Here is a 13,729-nt window from a genome sequence, read left to right as displayed (position 1 = left end):
GACCATTCGATAATTGAAGTAATATCTCTTTAAAAAAAACTTTGACCCCCTACTTCGCCACCTAAAACCTACCGAGGGTGCAATGTTAGCCTATGGGGAAGGTCACCATAGGCTTCCTGGCAATTTTTTGGTCGAAGAAAAATCGTTTGATCGATGGATTAAAATCCTTTGCATCCAACGATTCGAAGGATTTAATCGTTCGATCGAATGATTTTTCGTTCGATCAAACTATTTGCGGTAAATCCTTCGACTTCGATATTCGAATCTTGCCTGGTCCTAGGTGGTGTAAAGTAAAATCAAAGCAGGTATTGTTTAAAGAATGGCTGGCTTACTAATATATAAAAATAAACACGTAAATGCTCTGTTATATTTATATATGCTTGCTACAAAGAATAATGGCAAACAAGGTTTTTGACATCATTATAGGTTGCTTAAGACATCAATGTGAGAGCAGGCCTCAGCCTACAATAATCACAGAGACAGATTTACTAAGCTTGAGTGAATAATTCGAATGGAAAAATATTCGAATTTCAAAGTATTTTTTTTGGTACTTCGACCATCGAATAGATCAAATTCGATCGAATCGAATGATTCGAACGATTCAAAGTAAAAATCGGTTTGACTATTCGACCATTCGATAATCAAAGTACTGTCTCTTTACAAAATACTTTTCCGGTGAACCGAAACGGCGCACTACCTATGGGGACCTTCCCCAGCACTACATATATGGTTTTTTTGGTCCAATATAAATCCTTTGATCAATCGCTTAAAATCGTTCGAATCGTTTGATTCAAACTATTTCATTGTTTGAACAAACGATTTTTATTTGATAGTTCGATCAAAGCTTTTGCACTAAAATCCTTCAAATTCGATATTCGATATATAATTTGATGTATTTTACTTCGACCCTTGATAAATCAACCCCACAGTGTTTACGTGACAGGTCAAGGAATACATATAATACCATCCGGATATGACAATAAGATGTAAGACTTGCTAATGCCTTGTTTGATCTCTGATACTTTAAAACAGTGTTCCATAAACCTCATGCGTTTAGCTTTGTCATTGTCCATCTCAACCTTGCACATAAGAAGAAATTGTGGGAAATCTGAACTAAGGAATAAAACACTATCGAGGGAATGTAATTAAAGTCGTAAAGAGCAAAACAATTCGCACCAATAAGAATACAAACCCACATCTCGCAATGTAATATTGTTCCTTAAACTGTTATTGCATTGCGAATTTTAATTGCGCACTCTTAAGAAGTGCTTTTGGAGCAAACATAAAGACTTTTTCAGTAAGAAGTTTTATTACATTGACTGCGCATTGGCACAAACTATAAAATTCGCAAAAGGTCCTCCACTGTCGGAAGTGGTCGCTAAACAGTTTCCGGTTTCGCAAAAGATATATTTAATTCGCACAAAGCCAAATTTGTTTGCGCAAAGGCATAACTTTTTGCATTGCGAATAGTTTTTCCGTTAGAGACTTTTATTACATTCCCCCATATGAGATCTTTTCCACAGCAAGGTTATGTACCAGGGCTTAATGGGCAACATTCCCACCTATATACTGTATGGAAGTGAATCATTAAAAGGAATGTGTGCTGTTTTCATGAAACCATAAATCACAAACAATATGACAACACTAGGAAGATTTGTGCATCAAGTTTGAAAATATTGATATAAATGATACTGATATGTTGGGGTAAAAATATAACTCTTGTACTTACTGTTGTGTCATTATGGAGCAGCAGTGTGTGCTCATGTGTTGTGTTATACTTTGCAGTCATCAGGTTAATCCCATAGCTTTATGACCTTTAACTCTCATAATCCCTTTGCATGTTTCCCTTCTCTGGCAATCTATAATTTATCAGTTTAGTGAAAGGAATTCAGTGAGGAAGATCTTCTATCAAGCATCTATGTTATAGATGGCAGTCATATGTTGTATCCCAATATCTTTACATTCATTGGCTTTTATAATCAGTTTCCATTCTATGGAAAACTATCCTTTAGCTAGATAGCAAATTCATTGGAATTCAACATATTTATCAGTATTTAATGTTTAAATACATATCTTTTTATTAGTTCCTCTTTTATCCAACTTCCATTCTAAGGAGCTTTTCACAAAAAGACTTTAAGGGATTTTTCAAAATAAAATGATAGGGGGTCATTCTTGACCGTGGGAATGTAAGTGCAAAAGTACTAAGGGGTGCACAGCACTAAGTTCTAGATAAAAACATTGCAGTCAGTAAGTCAGTACAGAGAGCAGAATCTGGACAGGCACCACCCACAGTGGGCTTCTTACCCTTAAACCATTTGATATGAACATGATACTGGTTTTATATATATATATCACTGGATTCGGCTTTAAACAACCCTGCACCCAGGCATTCCTAGCTATGTATACGAGAGTCTACCCTACATGTACACACACACACACACACACACACACATATATATATATATATATATATATATATATATATATATATATATATATATATATATATATATATATATATATATATATATATATACAAGTATAGGATCACTTACCCGGAAACGCGATATCCAGAAAGCTCCAAATTATGGAATGGTCGTCTCCCATAGACTCAATTTTATCCAAATAATCCAAATTTTGAAAAATGGTTTCCCTTTTCTCTGTAATAATAAAACAGGAGCATGTATTTGATCCAAACTAAGATGTAATTAATCCTTATTGGAAGCAAAACCAGCGTATTGGGTTTATTTAATGTTTAAATGAATTTCTCGTAGACTTAAGGCATGAAGACCCAAATTACGGAAAGATATGTTATCCGGAAAACCCCAGGTCCCGAGCATTCTGGATAACAGGTCCCATACCTGTATTAACACATAGGGGCACATTTACTATGGGTCGAATATTGAGGGTTAATTAACCCTCGATATTCGGCCATCGAAGTTAAATCCTTCGACTACAAATTAACGATTGAATCCTTTGAATCGAAGGATTTTAATTCATCGATCGAACCATTTTCCTTCGATCACAAATTGCTAGGAAAGCCTATGGGGACCTTCCCCATAGGCTAACATTGGTGCTCGGTAGGTTTTAGGTGGTGAAGTAGGTGGTTGAAGTTTTTTTTAAAGAGACAGCACTTCGACTATCGAATGGTCGAATAGTCGAACGATTTTTAGTTCGAATCGTCGAAGTAGCCAATTCGATGGTCTAAGTAGCCAAAAAAATACTTCAAAATTCGAAGTATTTTTCCTTCTAATCCTATACTCGCGCTAAATAAATGTGCACCAAAGGGTAGACGCTCATATACATAGCTAGGAATGCCTGGGTGCAGGGTTGTTCAAAAGGAGCTGCACTCACAGGTTTTAAAAAGACAAATTACCACATATATATGATATAAATAAGGCATTAACAGGGTTATAGATACAGAACAATACCACTAGAGCAGCATGTCTTAGAGCAAATCCACGTGTTACTACTTGTTACGGCTACAAAATGCCATAAGATACCCTGGGGTAGACAAAAGTGATATTTGTTTTTGCTAAAATCGTGTAATCGTGTAAAAATGCCTTCATAGCCATGACAAATCACAGCCAACAAATAGAACTTATGTCATTTCCTTTAAGGGGAAAATGGAGAGGTACCTATAAGGTGGGTCAGGGAAGGGCAGGGAAAGGCAGGGAAATCACCAGGTAGTCTAGTTATACTTCATATCAAGAACCACAGTGAAGTTAGTTATTTATAAAGTTCACGCAGCGCATATTTATTTGCAAATGGTTGTATTGCCCATGTTTTTTCCTGAACGCTAAACTATTGCACTGCTCTGCCCGTCTTTTCGGTTTTTGCGAATTCGCATTGTGAATACATTTTCATATGGCTCGCAAATTAGACGGGAGTTTGCACGATCGCACCCAATGTGCGAGGTTGTTGTGCACAAAAATAGCGTTGACAGTAACTTTAATTCGCTCTTTGCGAAACTGTTTTGCGAATATTTTTTCCGCCACCAAAGTTGTGGTGTAATGCAGTCGCAGAGTGTGCGCATAAATATTCACAATTAGCGAATTTTTGACATATTTAAAAAGCTCTTATAGACATTCGCATTGTGAAAAAAAAATGTTTGCACACACTTATTCAGCTTTATAAATATAACCATGCACAGGGCAAATATATTCACTTTGCGAATCAATCTGCCTTGCGCGAAGTTTATAAATGACCCCCAGTTTGTATTAGTAGTGGGCATCTAAATGCCTTTAGCATCATATAAGATTTACCAAAATTGTTTAATATCTCTATGTAACCACAGTTCTCTCATGCCCTTATACTTTAAAAAAAATACCTTTTTTAAACTTATGGTTACAAACAATTAATGGGTTAAATATGTTAAATGAGAAATATATTTAGAAAAAACTCTGCAGATATCTTTCAAGACTATTAAGCAATTCTTCAGTAACAGATAATATACAAATGAGGTTTATTAAATTGGATCTACTATAGCTAATTACTTTCACTGTTAATGACAGAATTTCAAAATGTTGGCAAGCTCACAGTATAATGTTTTTACTTAAAATCACACCATGCTAATTTAGACAGAAATGGTTATTCTATGGCCTAAGGAATTATTTTAATCTGTTCCTGCTTTCCTGTAATCCATGAAACTAATACTAGTACCTGATACTAGTACCTACCCAATCTTCCCAAGCAAGAGACAAGGTGACCAGCACAATAGTAACGTCAGTACCTGTCTATTTGATTATTTGAGGGTCTCAAAGTCAAGTAGAGTACAGCCAAAGGTTAATAAAGTGGCCTTCTTCTAGGAAAGTGTTTGTTATATGTGATGAATATCCTGGGGGTATTGAGCAGTATTGTCTGTTCAAGTTGGCCTTAGCGATTAAATTATATTGACAGAACTGCAGGTACATTTGTCACTTGTCTTTCCAACAAGAAATAAACATACTGCATGATTTTGAAAGTCACATGAGGCATAGCAATTATCAAATGACTTGCTCCAATATAACTTTTTCCATTGGATTTAAAGTCAACTCCATACTCAAATATAAAAAGTGCTTTTTTCTAGGATAGATAGCCCACTGCTCAATTGCCTATGCCTATGGTAGCACAATTTAAGAGTGAAGATAATAATAAAAACACAATTTAAGAGTGAAGATAATAATAAAAACAGCAATAACAATAATAAAACTTTGGACATGTTGTTAGCAGATGTTATCATTTGTTGAGATATTTTAGAAACACATATTCAATTTCCTTTGTTCTAAATAAAAATGAAATATGCTTACTATTTCTGTTTGTCCAGCATCTGTAGAGTTTAAGTATGAAAAGTACATCACATTTTGAGTAAAGCCTGTAAGTCTACAAATAATTATGTTGGCTTTGAAAAAGCCAACATCTTGATCTACTAGTTGTTTATTATTATTCTGTATAGTTCCAACATATTCTGCAGTGCTGTCAATAGAAGTGTGTATACATTAAATACACAAATAACATAAAAGTACTAACCGATATAGAAGCTAAAGAGAACTTTGTGCATTACAACTTAGACTCCCTAAAGGGCGAAGTGGCTAAAGCTAGTGTTAATTCGCCAGCATGAAGTCATTTCGGTACTTCGTTATTTCCCTAAGGGGGCGCAGGCGTATCTTCGCTAGCGAAAGAGACACATGCTAGCTAAACTTCGCCAGCGTTTGGCGCCGTGGACGCAACTTCGCATTTTAGGGAATTAGTGTTGTCCTGCCAAATTTATGCCTGGCGAAGTGGGCGAAGTGGTTGCTAGCGAATTTGTGCTGCTTAGGGAATTTGCCCCAAAAGGAGAGAAAAGATTGCTGAGAGAGAAATAGAGAAGAGATAGAGAAGTGTTAAACAGATAAAGAAGTGGAGGCATCTGAGAGGATTATAGAGAAAAAGAGAAAACAGGGGAAACAAAAAAATATATGGGGTTGTGCTCTGTTAGGACACAAAATACACAGACAAGGAGCTGTGTTTGCAGAAGCTGGAATGACAGCCAATAAAAGCCATACTTGGGGTCCCTACAAGTCACATACTTAGGTTAATCTATGTATACTGGACATTAAAAGAACAGTTACATGAACAAATAAAGGTGTTTTTAAGAAATGAATAAATAATGTACTGTTGCCCTGCACTGGTAAAACTGGGGTGTTTGCTTCAGAAACACTACTATAGTAAACAAGCTGCTGTGTGGCCATGGGGGCAGCCATTCAAGCACAGGACACAGAGTAGATAACAGATAAGATATGCAGAACCCCATTGTATACTACAGAGCTTATCTGTTATCTGCTTTGTTTTCTGTGCCTTTTCTCCTTTTTTCAGCTTTGAATGGCTGCCCCCATGGTTACACAGCAGCTTGTTTATATAAACTATAGTAGTACTTATCTGTTATCTACTGTGTATCCTGTGCTTGAATAGCTGCCCCCAAGCACCCAATATAACAATGGGTGTGGCTTATGGTTGTGGGAGGGGCTTGTTTTAGCATGCTGCGCTAGGCTCATCACACAGAGCATGTCTCCACTTTTTTCACTCTAATTCAAGCACTGATTACAAGCAGTTGTAAAATAACTGTAGCCAATAGGCTTAATGAAAAGCTCTGAAAGTGTGCATCAGTTTAAAGTATTAAAGAATAAGTATACAAATAACATATTAACTGTGGGAATGTTTTTTATATTTCTTATGTTTATGTATTTTTTCTTGTCTAGGTCCAGTCACATTCTCATCTGAATGCAACAAACATTTTATTCGAGTTTACCACAACACAAAGGACTGTTCAACACCCCTTTGTAAGTAGCAGCATAAAAAAAACTTTTAAGATTTGCCCATAATGTAGACCTGCACTTTCCAGTCTTGTTATTGGATAATATACATTTATTTACAGAAATTGCAAAGCATCTTTGTTTATGAAAGTGACTAGTTGTAATTACATAATGATTTTGGTTTCATGCCCTCTATCTAATCCATGTCTGCCAAGCTGCCTTATAACTTTATAATGTAAGCCTCATGTGGGTTTCATTGCCCCAAATGGCCAATGACCTTGTAGCCCTCTCCTTTGCTGACATTGCTTCCCTATAACAAGCTCTTAGGAATCTAAACACTAATATCTACAGAATCTGAATCCTAAAAGTTCTGCCAAATTTTAAAATATGTATATTTTGTGTGAGTGTTTTGGATTTATTTATATTTTTGCAAAAAAAAAAGTTCTTGAAAATTCTTGTTTCTGTTATAGACTACAAAAGATGTGCAAGGCTGCTGACACGGTTAGCAAAAAGCTCATTGTGTTCACGACCTTAAAAAGATACTGATGTAAGTATATTCAGTTCCTGATTTGCTTGCCTTTACCCTATATATTGCTTTTAAAATATTAATTATAGTCATTAGGGTGAGATCTGGTGAAGTGTTCTAGAAAGTATCTGTAAATGGTGCGCAGTACAGCTATAGGATCTATTACCTGGAATTCTAGGGACCTGGATATTTCCAGATACGTTGGATCACCATGCCTTTAGTCCACATGAGATATATCCAATAGTATTGTTTTGCCACCAATATGATTTGAAATATTTTATTTGGTTTTCACAATAAACCATAAAAATCAATATGATAACAAATAGTATGCAGAATAAGAAGATTAATACAATGACATATTATACAGAATCTATGACTTACAGTGAAGTAATATGTAAAATAAAATAGAAACTAACAAGCCACCAATATGGATTCATGGAACATAGTCACCATCAAGTACTATACAAGGTACTGTTTTTTATTACAGAGAAAAGGGAAATCTAAAATGCTAAAAAATGATTTGCTTACAGAATGGTCTCCCACAGACCCATTTTATCCAAATTATCCAAATTTGTAAAAATGATTTCCTTTTTCTCAGTAATAATAAAACATTACCTTTTACTTGATCCCAACTAAGATATAATTAATCCTTATTGGAAGCAAAACCAGCCTATTGGGTTTATTTAATGTTCAAGTGTTTTTCTAGTAGACTTAAGGCATGAGGATCCAAATTACAGAAAGATATGTTATCCGGGAAACCCCAGGTTCTGAACATTCTGGATAAACCCTCGAAGTAGTGCGGCTCTGAGTCCTCTGTCAAAAGAAACACAGCATTTCTTTCCTTCTTTTGTGTACACATGAGCTTCTGTATCAAACTTCCTGTTTTCAGCTTAAACCTCCTTGCCCCGGGCGTGAGCATGCTCAGTTTGCTCCTCTTCCCCTTCTCTGTTGTAATCTGATTGCAGATCTATAAGTGAGCAGGGAGAGACTGTCATAACAAGCTAATACTACAGCTGTTATCCTAAACAAACAGAGAGCTTTTAGGGCTTTTTACTCAGGTATGGTAAAACATTCTACAGAATAAATATAGCATTCTAGCTTGCACTATTGCAGCTAATCTATTGGCAATAAAATGCCTCCGTAGCGTTCCTTCTCCTTTAAATGAATGGTGCCATCCAACAGGATATTGGGTTCCTCACAATGCTGAAATCAAGTCACCTTATTTAAAATATAAATATTTTACCATTTTTAAGATTTGTATGCATATATGCATAAAGATAAATATATTTTAACAACATAAATTGGTAAAACTACTATTTTACATAAAATGAATATGTTAGCTAGCTGAATCCTTTCTATGAATTAACTTTTATCTTAATTATTATTTCAGATCTTATTTACTAAAACAGAACTCCGATCTGCCAAGAATGTGCCTTGATACTACTCTGAGATAGTACGGATGTTTTATCCCATGATGATCTGAGCTACTGTTTACATCTTGAAGGCATCTTTTACATTATGTTGAACATTCCATAATCATGTGAATACAGTAAAATCTCAATTTTACATCCCATGATTTTAAGTTTTCCCTAATTTTACACTGTATTTGTGGTCCCGCCTATATATATATATATATATATATATATATATATATATATATATATATATATATATATATATATATAGTATGCATAATACATTTCTCTGATTTTACACCATTTTTGTGGTCCCGCCTATAGATATATAATGTATAATACGTTTCCCTGATTTTACACCTTTTTTTCTGGTCCCCTGAAGAATGTAAAATGGGGGTTCTACTGTATAACATTTTTTGTTTTTTAATATATTGCCCAGAGCTGATAAATACAACTATTTATTTAAACACATTGTATATAATATTTACAAATGATACACTAGATATATGTAATATTCTCTTGCATTTTTTTTTTGCTGTTTCTCTTTTGCCGTCATAATTAAAATATGTTGCTCAGGCTCAAACGTTTTTATTTGCACTAACTTGAAAAGAAAAAAAGATCTCTATGTAATAAATATTTCTGAGCTTGAAGGGAGATGTTTTATTTTCAGATGTACATATCTGATATTGTATTATAAAGCTTTTGGCAAAATATTGCACATCAGAATACATGCAAATTATATTGGCAAATTTGTAACAGAAGCAAATACAATTTGAAACATATTACTGGAAAACTGCAATGCAGTTTCGGAGAAATAAAACATGTAAAATTGTATTGCTAGTTGTATTGTTACTTTAATTAAATCCACTACTGAATTTAAATACATACACGCAACATACATTCAGTCTTTTTATTCTTCATTTATACATGCACAAAATGCAATACAAACTCAGCACAATAACTGATGGATATCCTATTACACATCCAAAGATATTTTACATTATTATTTTGGAACTACCATTGTGAAATCTTGAATAATTCAGGAATAAAGTGGAATATCACCTATATTTTTGCAGTGTTCTGCTTTTTGGGAAAAAATCCTGTGTATTCCAGGACACAAAAGTGCCATTAAAAAAATGCCAAAAATCTCAGTCTTACCTTCTTCAGTTTTCATGTTAGAACTTTACAGCATTGTAACTGAAATCCATCTGTAATCTCTGGATGATTGACCAGCACCACTTATCCCTCCTTTAAAAACAAGGAAAGGTGAAATAATATCCCTTTGCACCATATACACACAGAGAAGATCATGCATAGGATTATTGCTGGATGAAATCACCTGCACACAAAATATACCCAACAGCATATTGTACAAGTGATGTACTCTACACAAGAAAATGCAAGCCAAATCAAATTAAGACGCCATTTTTTTGCTAAAGTTTCAGGTTCCGTGAGTATTTTCTACTGTATTTTCTAATTATGTGATTATGAAAATGGAGCTGGTTGCTGGAGAGGTTTAAGGGTTATGTGTCCCCCAAGAAACTTCTCCTATGAAATATAAAGAACATGAGGTAGTTCATGATATGTCTAAGGTAGAAATTCCCTTTGGTTGCCTAGCTTTTAGAAGCTATAGGTGGACAAGCACAGTTAGCAAAAAGGTCATTGTGTTTACGAACTTAAAAAGATACAGGTATTTTTAGTTCACGTTTTACTTGCCTTTACTTCATATATTGCTTTTAAAATATTCATAATAGTCATGAGGGTGAGTGCTGGGGAAAAAGATCCACCCACCTGAAGAATGTTAAGTGTTCTAGAAAGTATCTTTTTGCGGTACAGGTTTAGGATAAGGATAACGACAGGCTAACAGTGAAATATTTAAACATTAATCCCAGTGCTTTAACTTACGAGTAAGAAAAATGTCCTGTGCCTGTGGTGCAGATCACCAGTGGGGTTTCCCATTATTTTCATTCAAGGCAGGGCTGTTTATATCTATTTGATTAGATGAATAATGAGGAATGCAGACCCTGTACTTTAGAATTCATTTATGCTTCAATTTAGACAACACCTATGCCTATTTGTTATTCATTTGTCTATTTAATGAGTTTCCATATATTAGCTCACTTGTATTGTTCTTTATCGATAGGCCTTTTGCAATAGTTACCATACAATAGGCTTCATCAAATTGTTGTTGGTTCTGCTGAGTTTATTCACTTATCCGAAAATTGAACATTGCTCTTTTATCGTCGATCATCCCATATTTTCAGTGATATATTTGTCTCTAATTTCTGCTTAAATATTGCTATATGTATAGCAGAAACAGTCTAACTAATTCTAACATTCTAATTTGTTGCACAAAAAATCAGCTACTCTTTATATTTATCATTTACATAAAAAGCTTGATAGCCCTGGGTGCTCCTTACTCTTGTCTCTTAACACCTAGGGGCACATTTACTTAGCTCGAGTGAAGGATTAGAAGGAAAAATACTTTGAATTTCGAAATTTTATTTTGGCTACTTTGACCATCGAATTGGCTACTTCGAACTTTGTCTACGACTTCAAACCGAACCATTCGAACTAAAAATCGTTCGACTATTCGACCATTCGATAGTCGAAGTACTGTCTCTTTAAAAAAAAACTTCAACCACCTACTTCGCCACCTAAAACCTACCGAGCACCAATGTTAGCCTATGGGGAAGGTCCCCATAAGCTTTCTAAGCATTTTTTGATTGAAGGAAAATCGTGGTAAATCCTTCGATATTCGAAGTCGAAGGATTTAACTTTGATGGTTGAATATCGAGGGTTAATTAACCCTCGATATTCGACCAATAGTAAATGTGCCCCTTAGGTATAAGTGGGAATGTAATGGGCTATTAATGGAAAAATTTGCTCATGAAATTTTTTCTAGTATGATTTAAATATAGGTTTAACTAAAGTATTTAGCAACCCAAATCCCCTTTTGTAAAGAAATTGTTTGGTTTGTGCCAATATTCAATGTATGTAATAAAACTTCATGCTAAAAAAAAGTTATCATTTGTGTGCCAAAAAACCCTGATCTTCTTCACCAGGTCTTAAGAACTTCCCCATTAATCTTGAATGTCATTGTAGATAGGTGTTTAAATTATGTGTTTGTTCACCCTCTGTGATAATAATGCATTGTTTAAATGTACAGTGATGTGTATAAAGTTAGCGCTATATAAATAAAAATATAAATACATGCAAATTAATTTATTCATAAATGACCTTGAGGTTTGCATTATAAATAGTGTATTTTTTTTTGCTAAATTATGCAAAAAATGATGCTCCAGGGGCATAGAGTCAATGGAGAAAATGAATATTTTTCTTTTTTACAGATCCTGGTTACAACTCCCTCTTTAGAATACCGTGCAGCTTTAAAAATCCAGAGACATGCAACTAAAGTGCTAATGTGAAATGAACAAATCAATTTTGAGGATAGACTATTAAGGTTGGGTTTGTTTTCTCTGGACGAGGGGTGCTTATGAGGGGACACAATTACTTTTGAGACTAATGGGAGAACATGACAGAGAACTGCTAGGATGTGGCAAAAGCCCTGGTGGGCAAAATAACTTAAAAATCCCAAATCATCATGAAGGAGTGACTACACTCATAATTGAAGTGGAAGACGTCTACTAAACTTGACCTGGTTAATAAGCCCTGCAGAAATGTGGAAATCAATTAATCTATTGAAATTCTGGAGGATTCACAGTGAGACGATTATAAAAATAAATTATATATATAGATTGTGTCCTGCCCACATTCCATTCAAAACACATCCATATCTAGTGATGGGCGAATTCTTGGCGAATTTGCGCAATTCACCGCCGGTGAATAAATTCGCAAAACGGCCACGAAAATTCGCTGGTGAAAATTCGCCGGCGACCAAAAAAAAATGGACGCCGGTGTCAAAAACGGATGCCGGCATAAAAAACGGACGCCGGAGTCAAAGACGAGACACCGGCGCAGTTTCGCAAATTTTTCGCGGAGCAAATTCGCCCATCACTATCCATATCCTCTCAGTTCTGATAAAGTCTTTACTGATAACCTAGGCTTAATATTTAGTAACACATCCTTTGGAAAGAATAACTGAAATCAAATGCTACTTATAGCCATGAATAAGATTACTTGGGCGGCTGTTCTTTTGCAAACTGCTCTAGTTATCCCAGTTTTGAAGGATGCTTTCTCCAACATGATTTTTCCGATTTCTCAGCATGTTGAGATGTATATTTATATAATAACATTATAAACATTTACATTTGATGATTATAATAATTCAAAATGTGAAAATTTGCAGCGAATCCATGGCTGCCAAAAAAATTGCTTCCTCACTATATATAACTGAAAGAGGTCACAGACCAGGCGCTTTCATACAAAACATGGAACTCCAAAGTGACCAGGCAAAGTGCAATAGAGTAAATAGGACTTCCTCAAAAAAAAAGTGAAAATTTACCTAAATCCCAAAAAACGCTGGCGACTTTTCCGTTGTTCAGGGTGATAGGCTGCAAAAGATTGTACATTTTTTTAGGGTACCCGGCTTCCCCCTACATTTCCTTACATATGGCACATAAACTATACACTGGGCACATATATAGGGCAATAACTCTATTTTATTTTATTAAGATTCCCTGGGCTTGTGCAATGTAATGTATTTGCTGCAACATATACGTCCATTGAAATTTAACTTCCCGCCGTATGGAAATTAGCCAACGCTAGCGCAACTTCGATTTGCTTGCCGCTTTGTCTTGGCAAACTTCGCCTGGCGAATTGTGGCGATGTAGCCGTCGCTGGCGAATTTCTGGGGGTTAATGAATTTGCCCCATTGTATATGTGGATAACATGACCTATAATGTATAAACAGGATACACTCACAGTATACTCGCTGCTATTAAATCAGCTATAACTTATTACTGACAAGAATAAGATTTGGGGCAGACTTATAAAAGATCAACTAGGAAATCAAGAAAGATTTCCAGGAGTGTGATCTTTTGTTTTTTAAAAGTTTT

General features: G+C 35.0%; 1 protein-coding gene across 2 annotated transcripts in view; it reads left to right on the top strand.

The window, feature by feature from the left end:
• The window catches only part of LOC121395158 (protein ALKAL-like), a 45,660-nt gene extending 36,751 nt beyond the window's left edge, over nucleotides 1-8,909 (top strand). For both annotated transcript variants that reach the window (XM_041567869.1, XM_041567868.1), the window contains 3 exons: nucleotides 6,717-6,797; nucleotides 7,241-7,317; nucleotides 8,687-8,909. In XM_041567869.1, coding sequence (XP_041423803.1) covers nucleotides 6,717-6,797; nucleotides 7,241-7,305 — 146 coding nt within the window. In that variant the 3' untranslated portion in view covers nucleotides 7,306-7,317; nucleotides 8,687-8,909. The remainder of the gene's footprint in view (nucleotides 1-6,716; nucleotides 6,798-7,240; nucleotides 7,318-8,686) is intronic.
• The last annotated feature ends 4,820 nt before the right edge of the window (nucleotides 8,910-13,729 follow it).

The sequence above is a fragment of the Xenopus laevis genome, chromosome 6S (assembly GCF_017654675.1).
Source record: "Xenopus laevis strain J_2021 chromosome 6S, Xenopus_laevis_v10.1, whole genome shotgun sequence".
Lineage (NCBI taxonomy): Eukaryota > Metazoa > Chordata > Amphibia > Anura > Pipidae > Xenopus > Xenopus laevis.
The sequence above is the reverse complement of the archived record's forward strand: the minus strand, read 5'-3'. Positions and strand labels throughout refer to the sequence as shown.